The sequence below is a fragment of the Delphinapterus leucas genome, chromosome 15 (assembly GCF_059928025.1).
Source record: "Delphinapterus leucas isolate spDelLeu-1000000601 "Yukka" chromosome 15, BTC_Dleu_Yukka2, whole genome shotgun sequence".
Lineage (NCBI taxonomy): Eukaryota > Metazoa > Chordata > Mammalia > Artiodactyla > Monodontidae > Delphinapterus > Delphinapterus leucas.
The window spans coordinates 23,213,063-23,238,384 of record NC_143143.1 but is presented as its reverse complement, the minus strand read 5'-3'; the positions used below and the strand labels follow the sequence as shown (position 1 = coordinate 23,238,384).

Here is a 25,322-nt window from a genome sequence, read left to right as displayed (position 1 = left end):
ACCTCATGGTGTTGTAACAGAGTAAACACATAGAAAGCATTTGAAACAGCGTCCAGTACATGGTAGGCAGTCCATAAATCTTAGTTATTAACAAGCATTTTACATGTACTCTTTCCTTTAATCACAACTACCCCTGCCGTGGTACTAATACTGCCCCTATTTTAGAGATGAATTCAAGACACTAGCTATATGACTTGCCCAAGGTCATAGAGCTAGAGATTAGGAATTCAGATTTAACTTTTTCTGATGTCAAATCCTGTTGTTGGGACTTCCCTGGTGGCGCAGTGGTTAAGAATCCTTCTGCCAATGCAGGGGACATGGGTTCAAGCCCTGGTCCGGGAAGATCCCACATGCCGCGGAACAACTAAGCCCGTGCGCCACAACTACTCAGCCTGCACTCTAGAGCCCGTGAGCCACAACTACTGAGCCTGTGTGCTGCAACTACTGAAATCCGTGCTCCACAATGAGAAGCCTGCGCACTGCAACGAAGAGTAGCTGAGTAGCCCCAGCTCACCACAACTAGAGAAAGCCCGCGCGCAGCAAAGAAGACCCAAAGCAGCCAAAAAAATAAAATCCTGTTTTTAACCTCTTTACTAAACCTTCCAAGTAAGTAATTAACACCTTCTTTCTTCATCTGAATTCTCCATTCTTCAAGGCCCACGACCACCTTAGCACAGGATCTCAATCCTTAATTGGGCCTGGCTGAGTCAAGTGCAATATGGATTTGGGACAAAGGTCAAGAGACAGAGAACTTCTGGCTCCCGAAAGGTCTTCGCACCACAGAAGGGATGTTGTGAACTCTGTGGTACCCCCAAGAGAATTTCTTCCCTGTCAGTTGCTGTGTAGCCTCTGCACGTAAACCAAAGGGGGAATTCAGATGTTTTCTTTGGTCCCTTTCTCTTCCTCTTGTCACTCTAGTCATAACGTGGCATAGAAGTCATGCAGTTTAGATATCTGTTCCATTCACTGAATCTCTGTTCTGCTGTTAATTTTAAAATTCAAGAAAATTCATTTGTAAACATCCCAAGCCTCATTTATTGTCCTCCTGCCAACACCAGCTATAGCAAAAATCAGTCTGCTTCTCACCACCATCCAGCTGTGTGGGCTGGTGGCCGAGCTCAGTGACCCATGAGGATTCAGGAGGGAAGTCATGACTAAGCTGTGGGCCTGTGATCAAGGCCAGATAGGGCTGAATGGTGGGGGTGTGGGGCAGCTAGAGGAGACAGCGAGCTTTGCAATTTTCTGAAGACTCAACTTCATTTTAAATGATGCCACTTAAGTTCACAATAAGACCCCTGGAAGCTCACATGGGAAAGAGCAGAGCTGGGAATCAAGGGCTCTACGTTATAAAGGCAGACAAGGTGAGTGGTTCTCTGAACCGACTGACCTGGACTTGAATACCAGTTACAGCAAGGAATTTGAGACCTTGGGTAAGTGACTTTAACCTTGCAGTACCTCGGTTTCCTTATCAGTAAAAAGAGATTAATATCTCTGTAAGATTTTTGTGAGGGTTAATTAAAATAACGCATGTTAAACCACTGAAGTTCCTGGTAAATAGTAAACAAGAAATTTTATCATGAGATCAGGCTCTACGTCACAGCTGTCATTTCTGGGAAGACCCTTCCCTTCCAGATTTTAGTTTTCTCATTTGTAAAATGAGGCTAAGCCTAGATGTTCCCGGAAGTTTCTTCTAGTTCTGTCTGTGATCGTCTGCTGTAGAGCAGCTTGAAAGGGTACAACTCTGCCCCCTAGTGGTTTGTAGCTCTTATTTCTAGATACCATAAACAATCCCTCAGACTGATATTAAGACCTCCTTACCATTTTCTTTGCTTCACACCAATGTCTCACCAGGGGCCCTGGCCACTGGATTGGAAACAGCAGCTCCCTTAAATTCTTTATGTCTTAGGATATGATGCTTGGTACACGGTTTTCCCTTAGTGCTCCTTTTAATGATTTTATTAGTATGGTCACAAGTTTGATGTCTACAGTACATTGATAACATAGCTGGATACAAATATTTTAAATAAGTAAAGTTATGTAAGTGTGTCAAGTTTTAAAACGTCAACTCTGAGTGATCATGCGTTTCCCATGCATTTGCATCTGCACCCCCAAAGCGCACGATTCAGTCTGTGCTTATCTTCACCGGGCTTCAGTGCGTGCCTCAGGTTGGGGCAAGAGTGTTGTGCCTTTCTGCAGACCCAGACTTTCAAGAGCATCGGTTTTGAACTCAGGCATTTCATGGAGCATGGCGGCAACACCGGGTTTTGCTCTGGTTCAGGTAAATACCCAGTCACCGACTACTGCTTGTGGGAGCCACCTGATCCCGCAAGGGCTTGGGTGTGCTGATATTCCTCCATGAGGCCAGCAGGCAGTTTCTCTACCCGTGCTTCCTCCCTGGGGGAAAAGTCTAGAAGTGAGGTGTGCAGTCTTCCAACATGCTGTCGGTGATATAGCTGGAACCAAGATGGGATTCATAGTAACTTTTTTCATCAAAAGTATTAACAGTCCAAGCAACAACCTGAATGCCTTTAGCTGACCACTTCTTCAAGTAGTCCCTGGAGAAAGAGGAAAAACCAACCTTGTTAGAATAATGCCAATTGTCTCAGGAATCTACAACGGTCACTAAATATGGTGTTCGCTGAGTACTAACAGCCCCCAGAAGGAGCCTCTTAACTGGCCTCCGCACTGCAGCCAGAGGGTGTTCCAAACCCAGCATGAGCACCTCCACCACGCCGCTGCGGCTTTCAACACTTCAGCCGCTTGCTGAAGACCCCCCCACCCCGAACCCCTACCGGAGGCTGTACCTAGCCTAGTCCCACCTGTCTCTTTGGCCTCATCTTACACCACACTCCCCCGTTCTTTTCTGTGCTGTACTCTGTGTGTGTACTGATTTTTCCTGCAGTTCCTTGAAAGAACCAGGCTCCTTCCTGCCACAGCACTTTTGCACGTGTCTTCCCCTCTGACTTGGACCTCCACCCCCAATCCCCTCATTTCCTACGCACCCTTCAGATCTTAGCTCAGCTGTTACTTCCTTGGGGATGTTTTCCCTGACTCCCTTGACTAGGACAAATTAAACAGCATATGTGCACTGTTCTCTCTTACACAGCATTTATCTTAGCTCTAATTTTATGTTTACTGGATCTTTATTTGATTAGCATTTATCTCTTCCACTTGACTATAAACTCCATGAGGGCAGACTGTGGCTTTCCTTCTTTACCACAGCATCTTCAGCTTCTTCATACAGTACCTTGCAATACTGCAGGCATACAACAAATACTTATTGAACTGAATGCACACATGCCTGAAATAATATGAAACTTACAACTGTAACCACCTGAAATACACAGCTATAAAATTGCCAAAATAAAGATACAGAGATTGCTAGCAGGTTAGGGAATGGAAAGTTTCCTGGGAGCAATGGAGTAGAGCCTGTAATATATAGGGGAGCAGAAGGAAAGTTGGGATGGATGAGGTAGGTGCCCACAAGACCTCTTCATTGTGGTTCTGCCCTAGATCCTATGTTGGTTTTTAAAGGGAGCCAATCACAAGGAAATACAATCTCTCCGTCTCTGACGTCATAGTTTGGCACGTTTATTTTCTTTAAAATGCACTAAAACCTAAGAATATTTGATCAACTTGTTTTGGAAACAGTGAAATATGCCTAAACTCTTCCCACCTAAGAAGCTAGTGGCATTTCAACTTAATAAAGGCATGGTGGGCTTCGTGGGTGGGAACCAATCCAGGTGTCCACTGTTAATCCTCCCTTTTCAAGAAGAACATTCAGGAAATGTATCAGAAGATAAAAAAAATCTTCCAACTTACGGAGATACAAAATCCTTTTGTATGAGGAAAGCTGAAATTCCACACAAGTACCACAAGATATTATGCATACTCCAATCGAGCAAAATGTCCAATGCCACAAACATGGACTGTTTCCAGAAAGTAGCAAAGCGTGGTTTCCCATCTCCTGTATGGCTAAGGCTCCAAGGTCTGTGAATTAAAGCGGTTACTACATTCTGATCTGCTTGTCTCATCTGAAAGGAATTTTGGAAAATAAAGCAATTATCATATCTTAAGGCCAATACTTCTCATTTGTTCGTTAGATTTAGCCAATGTACTCAGTCTGTACAAGGAGGTATGCTGCCCCCCATGTCTACTAAATAAATACTCCATCATAAACCCTTTGAGAAAATAATGTGTTGAATGTAAAGCATTTAATATATAGTATAAATGAGAAGACTCCCTCCACAATCCTAAAAGAGCTGCAATACTATCTTTAAAATGAGAACACTATAACGTCAGGGTCAAATTTTAATAATGTCACAGAGGGTAACTTTCAATTGGATATTGATTTAAATTATGGCCAGAGATAATTAGAACACAGTGAAGATGGAACCATGATCATTTCAAGATGGGCTGGTTAGTTTTTGATCCTTTTTAGAAAAGATGGCTGAAAAAAGTTGTGGGGGGCGGGGAAATGGGGTGAGAAGGGAGAGAAGTGGGGGCAGGGACAAGGACAGAGCAACGGACAAATGGGGGATATGGATGGAATTCTCTTAGTCTGTGCTCTATGGTCCTCTGGAAAAGGCATCACACATTTTAAAGGCCTCTGGTCAAGGAAGTTTGGGAAACACTGATCCAAATGTCTAGAAGTCCCAGGGCACTATTCATCTCAATGACAGTTTATATCCCAGTAGGCTCCACCCTTACTGCAAAATTTTAAATACATGCTGTGTTGGTCACTGTTGAAGAACCAACTCATTATTTTGGAAACTGGTAAATAAAGGACAGGATTAAGCATTTATTTGCCTATTGGATAGCTAAACAGTAGATGAGATCCTCTTTATAGAAGTATTCCCTCTAGGTAATACATGAACAAGAAATGACAGACTTAAAATATTGACACTTTGAAACCCCTAGGAGGGACTTCCCTGGTGGTCCAGTGGCTAAGACTCCACATTCCCAATGCAGGGGGCCCGGGTTCGATCCCTGGTCAGGGAACTCAATCCCACATGCTGCAACTAAAGATCCCGTGTGCTGCAACTAAGACCCGGCGCAGCCAAATAAATAAATGGATAAATAAATATTAAAAATAAAAATAAAACCCCTAGTAAACTGCCAGAGCCGGCCACTGGCATCAGTAACAGCTGCTGACAACGTGACGAGACAACCCGGCAGTATGCGCCCCCTGATGGAAGAAGACCCTTGCCTAAGGAATTACCTTGCCAAGAATAACTGAACCTAACCTGATCAAGCCTTCAACTCTACCAATTCATAGGAAATATACAGAGGAGATGAATGTGTTAAATTGTACCATGGCATAATTAGCAAAATCCAGACTTTGTTAAATAAACTCTACAAAACAACCTAATTTCTTCAATAAATACATGACAAGGGGGGTTTATACACTGGATATTTGATGATCTTAAGGACTTCTTGTTAGTGGTTTTAGATGGGATAATGGTATTGTGGTTATGTTAAAAAAAAAAAAGGAATCACTTTTTAAAGATACTTAATGTAATTTTCATGGATAAAATGATATAACTGGAATCTGCTTCAAAATAACCCTGGGGAGGAGGCGGAGTCAAGACAGCAGTGTGGGAAGATGCGGAGTTAGCTTCTCCCCACAACGAGGGTGCCTGCCGGCTGCTGGTGGGGAACTCTGACGCCCAAGGAGACGGAAGGAACCCCAAAGTGAACCGGTAGGATGTATGGGGACTGAGAGGGGAGGAGAAGTGGAGGACAGACAGGATCTGCGCCCCTGAGGCTGGGGAGATCAGGAGAGGTAGGCAGGAGGGGCCCTCCAGGAGGAGGGGAGAGGAGTGGAGGGTGATTGACTGGCCCACTCGGGCCTGAGGAGTCTGCTGGGCTCCCACGCTGATCCCCTGCCCTCCAAAGCCCCCTCCAGGCCGCATGGGTCCTTGGGGGCATAGGAGGGAGGTCAGGGAGATCAGGAGAGGCAGGTGGGAGGGGCCCTCCCAGACCAGAGGAGCAGGAGAGGAGAGGAGGGCCCCACCCACTCGAGCCCAGGAAGCCTGCTGGGTTTCCAGGTGAGATCCCCCGCCCTCTGAGACCAGGGGTAGGGGACTCGCCTGGGCCCCTTCTGTTCCTTGAGCCTAAGCCCCATCCCCCAGAGCCCCCAGGGCCTTTTCCAGCCCTGTGGGTCCTGAGCACAGGCCCTGCCCACCGCCCAAACCTCGCCCTTGCTTAGGCCCCACCCCCCACAGCCAAGGCCTTCCCCCCAGCCCCTTTTTTTAAATTTTCCCTCCTCCTCTTTTTTAGTATTGTGGTACTGATGTACCTTCCAGTTGTTGATTCATCTATATTTTAATTTTTATATTCTTTCTAACATATCTGGTAGTTTCCTAGTCTAATTTTATTTTTTACTTTGTTACTGTTCTCTCTCTCTTTTTTGCCACCCCACGCGGCTCACAGGATCTTGGTTCACGAGCCCGGGGTTGGGCTGAAGCTCCTGCAGTGGGAGCTCCGAGTCCGAACCACCGGACTAACAGAGAACCTCAGACTCCAGGGAATATTCATCAGAGTGAGGTCTAACAGAGTTCCTCATCTCAGCACCAACACCCAACTCTACCCAATAGCCTACAAACTCCAGTGTTGGAAGCCTCAGGCCAAACAACCAGTAAGACAGGAACACAATTCCACTCATTAAAAAAAAAAAAGAGAGATGTCAAAAAAATGTGTCATGAAGGAGCAAGGTAAAAACCTACGAGACCAAATAAATGAAGAGAAAATAGGCAATCTACCAGAAAAAGAATTCAGAGTAATTTCAATGATAGTAAAGATGATCCAGAATCTCAGAATGAAGGCACAGATTGAGAAAATACAAGAAATGTTTAACAAAGATCTAGAAGAACTAAAGAACAAACAAACAGAGATGAACAACACAGTAACGGAAATGAAAAATACACTAGAAGGAATCAATAACAGAATAACTGAGGCAGAAGAACGAATAAGTGAGCTGGAAGACAAAATGGTGGAAATAACTGCCAAGGAGCAGAATAAAGAAAAAAGAATGAAAAGAATCAAAGACAATCTCAGAGACCTCTGGGACAACACTAAACGCACCAAATTTGAATTACAGGGGTCCCAGAAGAAGAGAAAAAGAAATGGTCTGAGAAAATATTTGAACAGATTATGTCGAAAACTTCCCTAATATGGGAAAGGAAATAGTCACCCAAGTCCAGGAAGCACAGAGTCCCATACAGGATAAACCCTAGGAAAAGCACACCAAGACATTAATCAAACTAACAAAAATTAAATTCAAAGAAAAAATATAAAAAGCAGCAAGGGAAAAACAAAGAATAACATACAAAGGAATCCCCTTAAGGTTATCAGCTGATTTTTCAACAGAAACTCTGCAGGCCAGAAGGGAGTGGCAGGATATACTTAAAGTGATGAAAGAGAAAAACCTACAACCAAGGTTACTCTACCCAGCAAGGATCTCATTCAGATTCGATGGAGAAGTCAAAAGCTTTTCAGACAAGCAAAAGCTAAGAGAATTCAGCACCACCAAACCAGCTTTACAACAAATGCTAAAGAAACTTCTCTAGGCAGGAAACACAACAGAAGAAGACCACAAAAACAAACCCAAAATAATTAAGAAAATGGTAATAGGAACATACATATTGATAACAACCTTGAATGTAAATAGATTAAATGCCCCAACCAAAAGACACAGACTGGCTGAATGGATACAAAAACAAGATCCATATATATCCTGTCTACAAGAGACCCACTTCAGACCTAGAGACACATACAGACTGAAAGTGAAGGGATGGAAAAAGATATCCCATGCAGATGGAAATCAAAAGAAAGCTGGAGTAGCAATTCTCGTATCAGATAAAACAGACTTTAAGATAAAGACTGTTACAAGAGATAAGGAGGGACACCACATAATGATCAAGGGATCAATACAAGAAGAAGATATAACAATTATAAATGTTTACGCATAGGAGCACCTCAATATATAAGGCAAATGCTAACAACCATGAAAGGAGAAATAGAAAGTAACACAATAATAGTGGGAGTCTTTAACACCCCACTTACACCAATGGACAGATCATCCAAACGGAAAATAAATAAGGAAACACAAACTTTAAATGAAACAATAGACCAGATAGATCTAATTGATATTTATAGAACATTCCACCCAAAAGTGGCAGAATACACTTTCTTCTCAAGTGCACATGGAACATTCTCCAGGACAGATCACATCTTGGATCATAAATCAAGCCTTGGAAAATTTAAGAAAATTGAAATCGTATCAAGCATCTTTTCTGACCACAACCTTATGAGATTGGAAATCAATTACAGGAAAAAAACTGTAAAAAACACAAATACATAGAGGCTAAACAGTGCACTACTAAATAACCAAGAGATCACTGAAGAAATCAAAGAAGAAATAAAAAGATACATAGAAACAAATGACAATGAAAACATGACAACCCAAAACCTACGAGATGCAGCAAAAGCAGTTCTAAGACGGTAATTTATAGCAATTCAATCTCACCTCAAGAAAAAAGAAAAATCTCAAACAATCTAACCCTACACTTAAAACAACTAGAGAAAGAAGAACAAAGAAAACCCAAAGTCGGTAGAAGGAAAGAAATCATAAAGATCAGAGCAGAAATAAATGAAATAGAAATGAAGAAAACAACAGCAAAGATCAATAAAACTAAGAGCTGGTTCTTTGAGAAGATAAACAAAATTGATATACCCTTAGCCAGACTCATCAAGAAAAAAAGGGAGAGGACGCAAATCAATAAAATTAGAAATGGAAAAGGAGAAATCACAACTGACACTGCAGAAATACAAAGGATAAGAGACTACTACAAACAACTATACACCAACAAAATGGACATCCACGAAGAAATGGACAAATTCTTGGAAAGGTATAAACTTCCAAGACTGAACCAGGAGGAATTAGAAAATATAAACAGAACTATCACAAGTAATGAAATTGAAACCATAATTAAAAATCTTCCAACAAACAAAAGTCCAGGACCAGATGGCTTCACAAGCGAATTCTATAAAACATTTAGAGAAGAGCTAACACCAATCCTTCTCAAGCACTTCCAAAAAATTGCAGAGGGAGAAACACTCCCAAATTCATTCAACGAAGCCACCATCACCCTGATACCAAAACCAGAAAAAGACATCACACAAAAAGGTTATTATAGCCCAATATCACTGATGAACATAGATGCAGATATCATGAACAAAGTACTAGCAAGCAGAATCCAACAACACATTAAAAGGATCATACACCATGATGGAGTGGGACTTATCCCAGGGATGCAAGGATTCTTCAGTATATGCAAATCAATCAATGTGGTACACCACATTAACAAATTAAGGAACAAAAACCATATGATCATCTCAATAGATGCAGAAAAAGCTTTTGACAAAATTCAACACCCATTTATGATAAAAACTCTCCAGAAAATGGGCACAGAGGGAACCTACCTCAACATAATAAAGGCCATATATGACAAACCCACAGCAAGCATCATACTCAATGGTGAAAAACTGAAAGCATTATCACTGAGATCAGGAACAAGACAAGGATGTCCACTCTTGCCACGCTTATTCAACATAGTTTTGGAAGTCCTAGCCACAGCAATCAGAGAAGAAAAAGAAATAAAAGGAATACAAATTGGAAAAGAAGAAGTAAAACTGTCACTGTGTGCCAATGACATGATACTGTACATAGAAAATCCTAAAGATGCCACCAAAAAACTACTAGAACTAATCAATGAATTTGGTAAGGTTTCAGGATACAAAATTAATGCACAGAAATCTCTGGCATTTCTATACACCAACAACGAAAAATCAGAAAGAGAAATTAAGTAAACATTTCTATTTACCATTGCAACAAAAAGAATAAAATACCTAGGAATAAACCTGCCTAAGGAGGCAAGACTTGTACTCAGAAAACTATAAAACACTAATGAAAGAAATCAAAGATGACATAATCAGATGGAAAAATATACCATGTTCTTGGATTGGAAGAATCAATATTGTGAAAATGACTATACTATCCAAAGCAATCTACAGATTCAATGCAATCCCCATCAAACTACCAATGGCATTCTTCACGAATTAGAACAAAAAATTTTACAATTCGTATGGAAACACAAAAGACAAATAGCCAAAGGAATAGCCTAATAGCCAAAGCAATCTTGAGAAAGAAAAACGGAGTTGGAGGAATCAGGTTCCCTGACTTCAAACTATACCACAGACCTACAGTAATCAAGACAGTATGGTACTGGCTCAAAAACAGAAATATAAATCAATGGTACAAGACAGAATGTCCAGAGATAAACCCACGCACACATGGGCACCTAATTTATGACAAAGGAGGCAAGAATATACAATGGAGAAAAGACAGCCTCTTCAATATGTGGTGCTGGGAAAACTGGACAGCTACATGGAAAAGAATGAAATTAGAACACTCCCTAACACCATACACAAAAATAAACTCAAAATGGATTAAAGACTTAAATGTAAGACCAGACACTATAAAACTCTTAGAGGAAAACATACGAAAAACACTCTTTGACATAAACCACATCAGGTTCTTTTTTGATCCACCTCCTAGAGTAACAGAAATAAAAACAAAAATAAACAAATGGGACTTAATTAAACTTAAAAGCTTTTGCACAGCAAAGGAAACCATAAACAAGACAAAAGACAACCCTCAGAATGGGAGGAAATATTTGCAAATGAAACAATAGACAAAGGATTAATCTCCAAAATATACAAACAGTTCATGGAGCTCAATATCAAAATAACAAACAATCCAGTTAAAAAATGGGCGGGAAGACCTAAATAGACATTTCACCAAGGAAGACATACAGATGGCCAAGAGGCACATGAAAAGATGCTCAACATCACTAATTATTAGAGAAATGCAAATCAGAACTACAATGAGGTATCACCTCATGCTGGTCAGAATGGCCATCATCAAAAAATCTAGAAACAATAAATGCTGGAAAGGGTGTGGTGAAAAGGGAACCCTCCTGCACTGTTGGTGGGAATGTAAATTGATACAATCACCATGGAAAACAGTATGGAGGTTCCTTAAAAAACTAAAAATAGAACTACCGTATCACCCAGCAATCCCACTACTGGGCATATACCCTGAGAAAACCATAATTCAGAAAGAGACATGTACCACAATGTTCAGTGCAGCACTGTTTACAATAGCCAGGACATGTAACCAACCTAAATGTCCATCGACAGATGAATGGATAAAGAAGATGTGGCACATATATACAATGGAATATTACTCAGCCATAAAAAAGAAACGAAATTGAGTTATTTGTAGTGAGGTGGATGGACCTAGAGTCTGTCGTACAGAGTGAATAAATCAGAAAGAGAAAAACAAATACTGTATGCCAATGCACATAAATGGAATTTTTAAAAAAAAGGTACTGATTAACCTACTTGCAGGGCAGAAATAAAGAGGTAGATGTAGAGAATGGACTTGAGGACATGCGGTGGGAGGGCAAAGCTGGGGTGAAGTGAGAGTAGCATTGACGTATATACACTACTGAATGTAAAATAGTTGGGTGGTGAGAAGCAGCAGCATAGCACAGGGAGATTGCCTTGGTGTTTTGAGATGACCTAGAGGGGTGGGATAGGGAGGATGGAGGGAGGCTCAAAAGGGAGGGGATATGGGGACATACGTGTGCATATGGCTGATTCGCTTTGTTGTGCAACAGAAACTAACATAGTATTGTGAAGCAATTATACTCCAATAAAGATCTATTAAAAAAAATAACTCTGGGGATAAATGGGGTTATGGATGAAACAAGCTGGATTATGGTTAAAGGAGGGCTTGCTGTGTAGTATCTATGTATTTGCATATTTCAAATTATGCATATTTTAAATTCTCTATAAGACTTATTTTTTAAAAAGGTATATTCTGCTGTTACTTAGTGAGACACAGAAATATACAATTCATTCTGTTCTGAGAATGTTTCCAAAGTAATCTGAATGAGCCTATAAACAACATGAAAGAAGGAGCTAAAAAGGAATCATGGTATTTTAAAACAGCGTACGAGTACTTTCCCCTTCCTGCATTTTTGTTAATTTAAAAGAGGAGTCTCTTCACAGATGTAGAGAACAAACGTATGGACACCAAGGGGGGAAAGGGGGTGGGGTGGGGGTGGTGGGATGAATTGGGAGACTGGGATTGACATCTATACACTAATATGTATAAAATAGATAACTAATAAGAACCAGCTGTATAAAAAATAATAATAAAATTCAAAAAAAAGAGAAGTTTCTTAATTCAGTTCAGTCTAACGGGCATCTATCTTATGCTTATTTAGCCCACTGCTATTATTACCACCAACTAACATAGTATTATATACAACAAAAATCCAGAATTTTACCTTATAGATAACTTCTGGCAAGAAAGAGCAGACAATACTATTATTGTATAGTTGAGGAAACTCCATATATACTTTCTTTAGAGCATCAGTAGCCTGTAAAAGAGATTCATGTATTTAAAATCTATTAAAATGTAGTCCCAACCAGTAACTACTATATATAAGTACAACTCTATTAAGTAAATCAGAAGTTTACTAATATATGGGGATGTGAAAAGGGGTTTTGGTAGGTTGCTTTATCCACTAGGATGCATTTTAAACTCAAATCAGCAGATAAGGAAGAAGCTGGGGTACTGCTGCTTTACTATTTTGTTGAGAGGCTCACCTCCTTTTGTCATACTTTGGAAAAGTATGGCAGACTACAGGCCAGTGGAGGTTGGAAGCAAAATTTTAAAATCTTTTCCTTATACTCTAGTTTAGCCACTAGGATAGGTCCTTTTATACCCACAACTCTATCTCCCTCTGCCTTTCCTAGCTGAAGTGGGAGTCAACCAGTCTGCAAACTAGAGAGGGTAGATTTTCTCAGTCTAGGCGACTAAGAAGAAACGTCATCCATCATCAACAGGGAGGGAGAAGCAATGGGACAAGGGAGAAACTGGGGAGAGTCTCCCAACTCTTCCCAAGAAAAGCAGAAGTTTCTTTTTGCAGTAGACCAGCTACCAAATGAAGAAGTGATAGAATTAAAATACTGATAGTTTGTAACCTCTAGTGAATTAACAGATTTGGCCACTGAGCAACAGTAGCAGCTAACAACAGAGATGACCAGACGTTAGGTGGAATGTAATGTTGCTACATCATAATTCTTGAAATACCCCTAATTTTTGGAAAGTCACACATAACCTATAACCAAATATAAGCAACTAAATGCATTCCCCAAAATAAAAAAGAACATAGAAATTATTCATCTCATGCTTCCCTTCACTAATATCACAGAGTGTGAGCTATAGAGCCGAAGTCGTTTTCTTGTTGTGAACTAACATGCACCATGTGTGATGCTTCACCTACATTCTTTATCTGATTCTCACAACAACCCTATGTGGTCATTTCTTACATTGTTCCCATTTTGCCCATAAGGAAACAGAAGCTTATCAAGGTTAAGGTTACACTGTAGTAGGTGAGAGTTTAATCACAATCTCCAAAGCCCGGGATCTTGGCTCCTGTTATCTACCGTCTCCAATTTAATGCCAACACTTGTTCCTTTATACTCCCATTTTTTAAATTAATTAATGAATTAATTAATTTTTGGGGCTGCGTTGGGTTTTCGTTGCTGTGTGCGGGCTTTCTCTAGTTGCGGCAAGTGGGAGCTACTCTTCATTGCAGTGCACGGGATTCTCATTGCAGTGGCTTCTCTTTGTTGCAGAGCATGGGCTCTAGGCGTGCGGGCTTCAGTAGTTGTGGCATGCAGGCTCAGTAGTTGTGGCTCACAGGCTCTAGAGCGTGGGCTCAGTAGTTGTGGCACATGGGCTTAGTTGTCCCGTGGCATGTGGGATCTTCTTAGACTAGAGCTTGAACCAGTGTCCCCTGCATTGATAGGTGGATTCCCAACCACTGTGCCACCAGTGAAGTCCCTATGCTCCCATTTTGGTGAATTAGATCACTATGTTCTGCCCAATGCTGCCCAAACCATCTGTGAGCACCCAACCAGAAAGCTCAAATAGCTGGAAAAAAAAAAAATTTCTTCTCCTCCCTCACCCCTCTTTATTCTAAGAAAATAATCATGAAGGTCAGTACACCATGGGTGAAATGTAGGACCTGTCAGGGTTCCCAAACATGGGCCGTTATCATCAATAAAACCCGAGGTGCTCATTAAAAATCTTGTTCCTTGGGCTTCCCTGGTGGCGCAGTGGTTGAGAGTCCGCCTGCCGATGCAGGGGACACGGGTTTGTGCCCCGGTCTGGGAAGATCCCACGTGCCGCGGAGCGGCTGGGCCCGTGAGCCATGGCCGCTGAGCCTGCGCGTCCGGAGCCTGTGCTCCGCAACGGGAGAGGTCACAACAGTGAGAGGCCCGCGTACTGGGGAAAAAAAAAAAAAAAAAAAAAGAAGTGCCTCTTTACTGTTCATTTAATATCTTTTGTAAATGCTTCATGCAAATAAAAGAAACCTGACTCTTCTATTTTGTGCTAGTTGTCGAATATTGGAGATTGTTAAATGGTTCCATCAAAGGTTAAAAGGTTTAAAAAGGTTCCATAATTTACTGTTTCCTTGAAGATGTGGATTTTTGCACTGTAAACTTCCATTAAGCAAATATAATTTGTAAAAATAATTTAAGAATATAAAAAATAAAATATATAGTTAATTTTGGAACAAACTAGCACTTAAATAAAGCTGTCTTTTCCAAAGTGCAGTCTATGGTATAAACTGTACCATATTTGCATGGCCTTTGACATCAAAGAAGATTGTGAGGTTACGGTTTAGGCACTCTGCAACAGCTTCTCTCAGGGTAGGAATCTTTTCATCAGGGAAATCATTCCTATAAGAGAGGGAAAAGGAATGGTACATTGTAGGAACAAGGAAAAGATAAAAGTTTAGTAAAACAGACATTTGAAAAATGTCTCCCAACCAAAGAAAAAGAATGTTTCCCCAACTTCCTTTCTCCAACCATACCAAAGTCCAAGGATAATATGTTTTTAAACCAAGTTAAAGATATTCTTGGCCACAGAACAGCAACAACAAAAATCATTTATTTTTTAGGCAGTCACTGGATTTATAATATAATTAGTAACTCTACTCACTAAAGGGCAGAGTATATGCCATCTTTGGAGAACTCAGAGACTCAAGATTGTACTTTCCCTAATAGAACCTTATGCAGGAGAAATTCCTAGCTATATATACATCTGTTAACTGTACGGTTGTGCATTTAAGTGAAACTGGTTAAAATAAATAATTTTCTAATACATAAGTTTCTGAAAAAGAAAAGGAAAGTTAAGTGCCTGACACATAAGAAATCAACTTTTCTCAAATAACAAAATTTCACTCTATATGATTTAACTTATGCTAATTCAACGGTATTAATTCAACTGTAAGATATTGGTTTTAAAAAAGATAAAGATAAATAGTACAGCAAATTCTGCCAGCCACTCTATTCAGTGACTATTCCCTGGGAATCAGAGACATGAATTTGCTATTCCTCCGGCTAGTCTTAGTTGCCATGCTCCCCTCTCAGGATGAGCATTTTACCCCACTGACAGAAATTTTCCCTTCTTTTCCAACAACATAGTCTCTAAACACAAGCCAATTATTTGGTATTTAAGCAAAGAAAATGCAACCTTTCAACTATGGAACAAAGACTGCTTGGGTTAAAGACATTAAGATGGTATATTGGCTCCAATACCATGCCTTCTTAGAGTATTTTAAGGGTGACGCTGACCCTAAGCATTTTTTGCATTAAGTGTTGACTTTGAATTTGACATCTTATTAGCTACAGTGTCACTGTGATATTAAAACCAGCCTTCCCCTTGCCTACAGCTGAGCAATGAAATGTCTGTAACAGCAGAGAGCAATTCCAGCAGCTTGGACTCAGAACTTTCAAGTGTTATCAATATTCTTTCTAAAGTATGACTTCCTTTGGCTGACTTTTAATTTCTTTCAGTTCCTAGGAAAATAAAGTCTGAATCATCTTTTAGGGAGGACTACAGTTTAATCACTGGGTCAAATAAATTGACCAGAGAATTGATACGACATGAATTACAGTAAGAACACATTTTTCGGTATTACAAAGACAAGAGGAGAGGGATTTAAATAACCACATTCCAAAGTATATTACCCAGATACCAATTCCAAGGTGTTTATAGTTGTTAATGGTGGGAAGGGCATGGGTTCTGTGGTCATATACATTTTAGAAACACTAAGTTAAAGGCAAGAATTGATTGACGTGAACTGTTTATCCCCAAGGGGAATATCTAAAGTATAGTGTTGGATCTTATTTGATCATAGAACCCTTTTCTTCTGGAACATCTTATACGATTAGCTCTGATATACATACACACACACACCACATATACATATATAAATTTATATGACAGTACAAAGTAATTGTCACGTTAGAGTATCGTCTTGAGAATAATTCTGAAGCCAAATTTGGCCTCAGTGGGAAAAGCTGAAAAGCATTCATGCCATCTTTCTGTTGTTCGTGGCACCTGCCCATTACCTGGGAAACCTGTATACAGCTGAAAACAAAACACAACAAAACAACTCTTCTGGAGCAGAAGATGTAATTAGAAGGTGCCAGTGTCTTTCTGTGATCTCCAACACAAGTTGAGAGATATGTTTAGGTGACAACACACCACTTACCTTAATCTGTGATTTGCTGCAGGATTAAGCTTCCTAACTTGTTCAAATGTCAAATCACACAATCGACCGGTGCCATCAGTTGTCCTATCTACTGTGCTATCGTGCATTAAGACAGGAATCCCATCAGAAGTAAACTCAAGGTCCAACTCCACGCCTGTTGCTCCATTCTTAGCTGCCTTAACAAAAACACCAACGATATTAATGTCAAGTGGCCACAGATGTCATTTTGCAATCTAAACACTAAAGATGACCAACAGGTCTGGCTAAGTAGACAGTTTCTCTTACTGATTCTATTCCCTTCCTATACCGAAGAGCAACCCAACCTATTTCTCTTTTTCATGGATGTTAACCTTACTTCAGTGTCCACACTTATGGATTCCTTAAAAACTTCAATTTCCCCACTTTTCTCACTCTCAGAGTGGCAGATGGGGAGACTTCTGGAATTTGTTTTCTCTGGTTGCTTTAACTATACAGACCATTAATGGCTTACAATTACAAATATTTAGTCACATTTCACTGTTTACCTACACTCTCTTTGGTGCAGTATCTCTGATGATTCCCCTGTGTTTGTTGATTAGTTGGATATTGCACTACCTTGGCATAAACAGGATGAGTCAGGTTTTTGCTGGTTTAATTCCATCCTCTAGAGCAGAAACACCAAGACTGCTTCTAGAGGACGCTAGATTTTGTTTATGTGAGCAGCACTGGCTGTTGGCCAACAAGTTGGTAAGCCTGATAAGTCGCACAAGAATTTATCTAAAAAGAGAACATGAACATAAAGTTTGAGGGGCCATGCTCCTCTGAGACACACTATCCAACATTTGCTTCCTTGGCTTCTTTGTCACAATGAAGACGTGAAACATTCATTATGATCAAGACTTTAAAGACTTTAATTTTTTTTTAAATTATGCAAACATACATTGCAAACATACATAGTAGTATACAGCAAAAAAAAAAGACTTAACGGATGTTAACATTTTGCCATATTTGCTTCAATCTCTTGCTGCCCTAAAACAATAATAGCTATATTATTTATTGAGCCTTTTATATTTGTCAGGCACTATTCTAACTGCTGTAAATGTATTAACTCATTTGATCCTCACAACCCTTCAGGAAGTACTATTAACATTCTCATTTTCAGATGAGGAAACTGAGAGAGATTAAGAAACTTGCTCTGGGTTACACAAACTAGGACGTGGTAGAGGCTACACTCTTAACCACATGACTTTACTATCACACTACAGATATAGCTAAAATCCTCCCCCCTTCTTCTCCAGAGGCAACTGCCAAGTGGACGTGCATAATTTCTATATCATTCCCTTACAGGTCCTTATATATTTACTACACACTTAAGTACCCATAAACAACATACAGCACTGTACTAGTGCATAGTAAGCATTCGATACACATTAGCCATTGTTATTGTGCTTTGTTAACACGTTTTTAACTGTAAAATAGTCAAATTTATTAATTATGTCCTTTATAGGTGGAGATTTGTCTATCTTATTTAAATCCCTTTCTTACCCCCACTTATAAACAACTGTTTTCTTCTAGGCTTCAAAGTTTGATTTTCACATATATGACCAAGATTTCCCCCTCTAAAAATTCCAATTCCATCACTAACTGGCTATGTCATCTAATTACAAATACTACTCTTGCCTCCGTTTCATCATTTTTATGATGATACTTCTTTAATGATCTTAAGAGTTGTGAGGATTTAGAAATAATGTATGTAAATCACCAAGCTTGGTGCCTGGCTCAGAGGTGGCACTCAATATAAGCTATTATGACTAGAAAAACACTTATGCCTCGGTGAAAAAGTCATTACATAAGATGTAATGCTTACATCTACACTGATTAAAAGGTACATCTTTTTATAAGATTAAAAGGTATATCTTTTCTAAGTTTAATAATGCACTGGTAAGTCAACATGGGTTATATATTGTATAACATAAAACAAGATCACATTTCCAGTATTCACAGTGCATCTCTCTCACTGTAATACAAATGTTAACCTTATTCCTTGATGCTAGTAATTCAGTTCAATTATACTTTTATCCATTAGGGCCATTGTTACTTGGCTACAAAACAAAAAATAACAATGGTGAGACACTGTATTTTAGCAAGAATACTAAAGGTAATGAGTTCATTTATTTGTCTTTTCTGTGTAGTTTATTAAGGCCAAAAACAAAAGTTCTATAAAAGAATCACCATACTAGAGCTTCTTAGACCAGATCTTCTAATGACTGCATTCAACTTTCTTTCCCAATACTTTTATGTAGAGGCAAAAAGATAAACCCCTGAATCTGATTCACATATTAGTATATACTTCATACTCTTATTTCAAGAAGTTTCTTATAATAGTATTTTTCTTCTAAACATACACACTTCACATAAACTAGTCTACATAAATACTGTAATTTATTAAAATTTTACTTAAGATGTTAGTTTGAAACTATACTAATAGTTTAGTAATAGAATAGTATAGGGTAGTATAGTTAGAGAAATCAGATCAATGATTGCCTTGGGGCAGAGGCAGGAGTAGGGGTTGACTCCAAAGAGAACACAAAGGAACATTCTAGGGTGATGGAAATGGATTGAGGTGGTGGCTACCCAGGTGTAAATATTTATCAAAACTCATCAAACTGTATACTGAAAATGTATCTTTTATTGTATGTAAATTATACTTTGACAAAGTTGATTTAAAAAGTGTCTGCTTTAATAAAGTCATTATACTTATATGACTTTTGACATAGTATTCACATACCATAAAATTCATCCATTTAAAGTGTACAATTCAATGGTTTTCAGCATATTTGCAGTTGTGCAACCATCACTACAATCGCTTTCTGAACATCTTCATCACCCCAAAAAGAAACCCCATACCCATTAGCAGTCAGTCCCCACTTCTCTCTCCAACCCTCCCAGTCCCTGGCAACTACTAATCTACTTCTTTCTCTATGGCTTTGCCTATTCGAGACATTTTATTTAATAGAATTATATAATATGCAGTCTTCTGTGACTAGCTTCTTTTACTTAGCATACTGCTTTCAAGGTTCATTCATGTTATAACATGTATGGGGACTTCATTCATTTTTCTTGCTAAATAATATTCCATTGTGTGGCTATATCACATTTTATTTATCCTTTCAACAGCTGATGGACATTTCTGTTATTTCCACTTTTTGGCTATTATGAATAATGCTATGAACAATCCTGTTCAAGTTTTTGCGTGATGCATGTTTTCAATTCTTTTGAGTATATACCTAGGAGTGAAATTGCTGCTTCAGATGGTAATTCTATCTTTAACCGTTTTCTAAAAAATTAATTAATTAATTAATTATTGGCTGTGTTGGGTCCTCATTGCTGCATGTGGGCTTTCTCTAGTTGCGGTGCACGGGCTTCTCATTGCAGTGGCTTCTCTTGTTGTGGAACACTGGCTCTAGACGGGTGGGCTTCAGTAGTTGTGGCTCGCGGGCTCTAGAGCACAGGCTCAGTAGTTGTGACGCATGGGCTTAGTTGCTCCGCAATCTTCCCGGACCAGGGCTTGAACCCGTGTCTCCTGCATTGGCAGGTGGATTCTTAACCACTGCACTACCAGGGAAGTCCTATATTTAACCTTTTGAGGAACCGACAGACTAGTTTCCCACCATCAGTGCATGAAGGTTCCAACTGCTGCATAATCTCGCCAATACTTCTGTCTGTCTTTTTGATTACAGCTGTCCTAGTGGGTATTACGTGGTCTTTCACTGTGGTTTTGAACTGCATTTTTCTGATGGCTGATAATGTTGAATATCTTTTCTGATGGGCTTATTGCTTATTTGTACATCACAATTCTTCCAACAAATATTTATTGAGTGTCTACTATGTATCAGGCACTGTTCTAAGCAGTGAGGAGAGAGTGGTGAGCAAGAAAGAAAAGGAACACGGATCTTACACTTTACTGGGGAGAAACAGACTACACACATGTTACATGTATTATGATAGTGATAAATGTTTGAAAAAGAAAATAGAGGGTAATGTGAAAGTTAAGTCAGGTGGGGGGTCACTAGACAAGGCAATCAGGGAAGGCCTCTTTAAGAATATGACATTTGAGCTGAGACTTTAGTGATAAAAGGGAGTCAACAATACAAAGATCCAGGGGAAGAGTTTTCTAAGTAGAAGAAATGGCAAATATAATACAAAGGCCACAAGGTAGGAAGGAGCCACAAAGTACTGATTGCCTACCCAGATCTATTTCCTTTCTTCTTCCCTGCTGGTAGAGAGCTGTTCTTTCTCCAGTGTTCAGCTTTCTCCTCTGCTGTAAGTGGACTATTCCCAACCCCTCCGTGTGCGTCTGTCAGAGAGAGTGAGAGAGACTGACTGACTTTTGGGAAAGACTTATGGAAGAGGGAGTAGGGCCTTTTCTTGAGGCTGGATGCTGATATGTAAGAATGTGAGTCCTGGGGCTGCAATGGCCACCTGGCAACTACAATGAGGGCTAGTAAATATGCTGCAGGTGGCAGAGCAGATACATCAGTAGAAACGGTGTCCTCCACAATCACAAATTGAACAGCGGAATAAACCATCCTGGAAGTCACCTCTCCCACACACACCTCTTGCTATGTGAGATAGTCCCCTTATTGTTTGAAATATTTTAAGTTAGATTCTCTATTACATGAAGGCAAAAGCATCATTAACAAACACCCAAGGTGGTTTAAACAGAGGGAGTTGGGGCTTTGAGAAAGGTCCAAAATGGAAAGGTGTTTTGATTTTACCTAACTGCAATAGAAAAAACACTGGAGGGTTTTAAATATGGGCATGATATAATCTGAATTATACTTTTAAAGCTGCACTGTGGCCCCTCTGTGGAGTGGACTGTGGGTTTGATTTCATGCTTCTGTCACTGTTTATAATCGTGACTCTGTTTCTGGAATGCATTCATTTCACCGCTCTCAAGTTTTTCCTTCTCTATCTATTCCATAATCTACCAGAAATTCTACCACTGTCAGAATGTCTTCCCTGACTTTTCACATAATAGAATGTTTAAGAATATAAATTATGAGCCGCAAACAAGCAAAGTGAAAAAGAACAGGACAAAAAACAAACTTTGAAGGAAGTAAACTACATATTTCTTTTGAAGTCAAGAGGGAGGACGTGACCTTGTCTTCTGCAGCTAAATTCTGTCACGGCTAAAACGTTCATTGGTAATGACCTTGTATTTGAACAAGCTAAATTACATCTCATTTCCTCTTAAAACCAGGAATCAGCTTGGCGCAATGTTATTTATCATAATTACATATATTAAAGACATGTTCAGGGCTTCCCTAGTGGCGCAGTGGTTGAGAGTCCGCCTGCCGATGCAGGGGACACGGGTTCATGCCCCGGTCCGGGAAGATCCCACATGCCGTGGAGCGACTGGGCCCGTGAGCCATGGCCGCTGAGCCTGCGCGTCCGGAGCCTGTGCTCTGCAACGGGAGAGGCCACAACAGTGAGAGGCCCGCGTACCGCAAAAAAAAAAAAAAAAAAGACATGTTCAACCTAAACATACAAGACATGAATGGAGTTCAGCTATAATTCCCTTGCAACACAACAGGATATGACACACTATATGTATATGTGTATTTTGCATACATACTTTCTCATTTAATGTGAGGTAGCCTATTTCATCGAATCACAACCGATTAGGTGGATATTAACATCATTCCCATTTTACAGATGAGGAAACTTAAGGTCAGAGCTGGGACTAGAGTGAGGAGCGGTACCCTAGGGTGCCTTGCTTGCTACATCCTACCCGTGACTCTGACTGGGACACAGAGCGCTTAAGTAACTTGTTCATTACACAATACTGTCTGTCCCTAGCTGGACAAAGAAAGGACATTCAGTTCAAATTTTACATCCTGGAACGTATTCTAATCTATGACAAAGGGCACTGGGACTTGGAATCAGAAGGCTGAATTCGAAAAGGAGCTGTGTGTGTTTGAGCCAGTTTTCCTACCCACTTAATGTTTCAGAGAAATGAGAGGATCAGATATATTTCCACATATGCAAAAGTGCCTAGACAACTGCAAAGCTCTCTTACTACGCAAGCTGTTATTATGATGAAGTCCAGAGACTGCCGAGAGCTCCCTGTGGAAAGGGGAGGCAGAAATTATCAGGAGTCCCCCTGCTAGTGTTGTCTTACCACGGGGAAAGGTGATAAGGAGATGATTTGGATAATTTGGAGGACAAGTAAAGACAGCCGCTGTGAAGGTGATCCATTTAGAGTATGTTAGCTAACGACTGACCAAGGCTCTACTTAACCTGGCCACATTTCCTACTTCATTCACACACCAGCCTTTGTTTTGTCCCTTGAAGTCAGGTCATATACTGTCTATTCTGTTACATGAGGATTCCAACATCATTCCCACCTCAGGACCTTTGCACTTGCTGTTCCCTTTTCCTGGAGCACTTTCCCCCCAGATCCATGGCGGGCTCCTCATAATCCCGGTCTCAGTTCAAAGGTCACTTCTTCGGACAGGATTTCTGTCTAAAATGACCCTCCCGACATTCCTTATTCGGTAACCCTATTTCTTCATTGCACTCATCGCTTTCTTAAAGTACCTTATGTATGTGTTTATTTATTTAAGACCTGTCTCCCCTACTCCAATGCAAGCTCTGTGAAAGCAGGTACCCTTTCTGTCTTGTTCATGACCATCCTCAGTACCTGGCACATAGCAAATACGTTAAGTATTTGCAGTGTTCTATTAACACTTGAAGTCTGGAGATTTTCCGTAATTCAAAGGGATCCAGGGCCACCTGAATGTATTCCTTGTGGACAAATGGGGAAGTGGTAAGGCTATCATGAAAAAGCTGGGGAACCTTCGGAAGTACAGGCACAAGTCCAAGCTCCCAGGAGGCGCGCAAGGGCGGGAGGAGTGTAGGACTCACCTGCCGAATGGCCGCCAGCGTGTTCTCGGGCGCGTCGTGGCCGCCGCCGCGGTGGGCGATGGCGGAGACGCGGTCCCGGGGCTTGAGCACCTGCATGGCCCTGCGGGAGGGCACCGGCTCAAAGCTGAAGAGGCGCAGCAGGAGGTAGAGGCTGCCGGTGAAGAGGCAGGCATTGAAGGGACTGCGCGTCACCAGCAGCAGCATCATCATCAGGAAGGAGAAGGGGCCCATGAGGCCCCCCTGTTCCTCCCATAGCCACATGCCGGCGCCCGCACCGGCACGGACGGGAGTCCCGGTCCCGCCGGGCTCCGCGGACAGGAAACCAAGAAACTACGACGACAGCCCAAAGCGCGGGCCGCAGCTGACACCCTTCGAGTGGACGAGCGCCGCACAATGGCGGCAGCGACTACTTCCGTAGAAGGAGCCCGAGGTCCAGCCAATCAGGGCCGAGGATCTCCAGAGCTCGGGGCGTAGCAGCTGTCAAGGCAACGGAGGCTGGTCCGAGCTCCCGGCTGGAGTTCCAAAGTACGTTTTGCGTTATTCTGTGGTCCGGATTTCCTCCGGGGCTTTCAAACTCTAGAAGCAAGGCGAGGGATATGACAGCAGTCTTAAGGTCGTAAGACTGGAAAGGATCTTAATGACTCCATTTTGTCGTCAAGGAAACTTTGAAGGGGCAGGACGCTTACACTATTTATTAATTCAATTGAAGGTATGCGAACAGCAGTCCGGATGCTCAGGACAACAGCAAGTGAACAAGACCGACGGGATCCCTGCTCTCATGGGGCTTACATTCTCGTGGGGCAAAATAATAGTGTTAGAGAGTACAGTTAACATTTATAGAGCACATAACCACGTTCCAGGTTCCATGGCTGCAACTGCTTTGTGTGTTATTCTCACAACAGGCTCGGTTGGGTATTACCTCAGGAAACTGAATTCAGTCGACTTTAGAAGGATTTTTTCAGATTCTGAGGGAATGAAAGAACATAGCAAAGGAGGCATAATCGGATTATAAAGTTGGAAGGGATTTTAATAATGCCCTCATTTTATAGGTGAATAAACTGAGGCCAGGAGAAGTCAAAGCACTTGAGCGGAGTCAATGAAATGGCAGATTCAGGGTTGACATCATGACACCCCAGTTTTATGCCATGAATTTTCCACTGCTACTCCTTCTAACCTTCTCCTCCTACTCAGGGCTAATGATGGGGCTTCTGTACTAGGCACTGCAAGAATTATCTCAGTTGTTCCTCGCAACCGACCTTGTGATAGGCACTTTTGAAAATCTTATTTTACGTATGAAAAAATAGGCACGGGAAAGAGGGTCAGTAAGAGAGGCAGAAAGTAAAGCCGATTTAGGAAGTGGAAAGTGGCTAGCTGCTAAATCATATTTTGGAAATGCCCACAAAAAATTGGCAGTTGCCATCTGCCTCTACAAGGATTAAGTTACTAGCCACTGCAGCCACTGACCTTCAACACACCCTGAAAGGAGTTCAGGGAGATAGTTAGATATTCTCGGAAGATTTTTATGAGCCCAATTCTTGCATCTCCTCATATCTAGGAAAGCACTAAAATCGTTAACAGTGACATCTGCTCCTGTGACTAGCAGCAAGCCTCTGCCAAAATGTGTGCTTGATTGCACGGATCCCCCTTCACTAAAACCATATATAATACTGGCCTTCCCCCCTCCTCTTCAGAGCAGTTTCTCAG

At 40.9% G+C, this 25,322-nt stretch overlaps 1 protein-coding gene across 4 annotated transcripts; it reads right to left on the bottom strand.

Annotated features, from left to right (window-relative positions):
- Positions 1 to 1,941: 1,941 nt before the first annotated feature.
- GDE1 (glycerophosphodiester phosphodiesterase 1) lies at positions 1,942 to 24,036 on the bottom strand. Of its 4 annotated transcripts, none has more exons than XM_022552271.3 (6): positions 23,619 to 24,035; positions 16,710 to 16,885; positions 14,784 to 14,889; positions 12,423 to 12,515; positions 3,823 to 4,034; positions 1,942 to 2,555 (listed from the first exon to the last, which is right to left on the bottom strand). In XM_022552271.3, exons 1-6 carry the CDS (start codon positions 23,877 to 23,879, stop codon positions 2,408 to 2,410), a joined length of 996 nt encoding a protein of 331 aa, XP_022407979.1. In that variant the 5' UTR covers positions 23,880 to 24,035; the 3' UTR covers positions 1,942 to 2,407. The 4 variants fall into 4 exon arrangements, with proteins under 4 accessions (XP_022407979.1, XP_022407981.1, XP_089752209.1 ...); XM_022552273.2 differs by having other exon boundaries at positions 16,710 to 16,881; positions 23,619 to 24,030; XM_089896083.1 differs by lacking the exon at positions 23,619 to 24,035 and adding an exon at positions 20,937 to 22,018 and having other exon boundaries at positions 16,710 to 16,881.
- Positions 24,037 to 25,322: the final 1,286 nt, after the last annotated feature.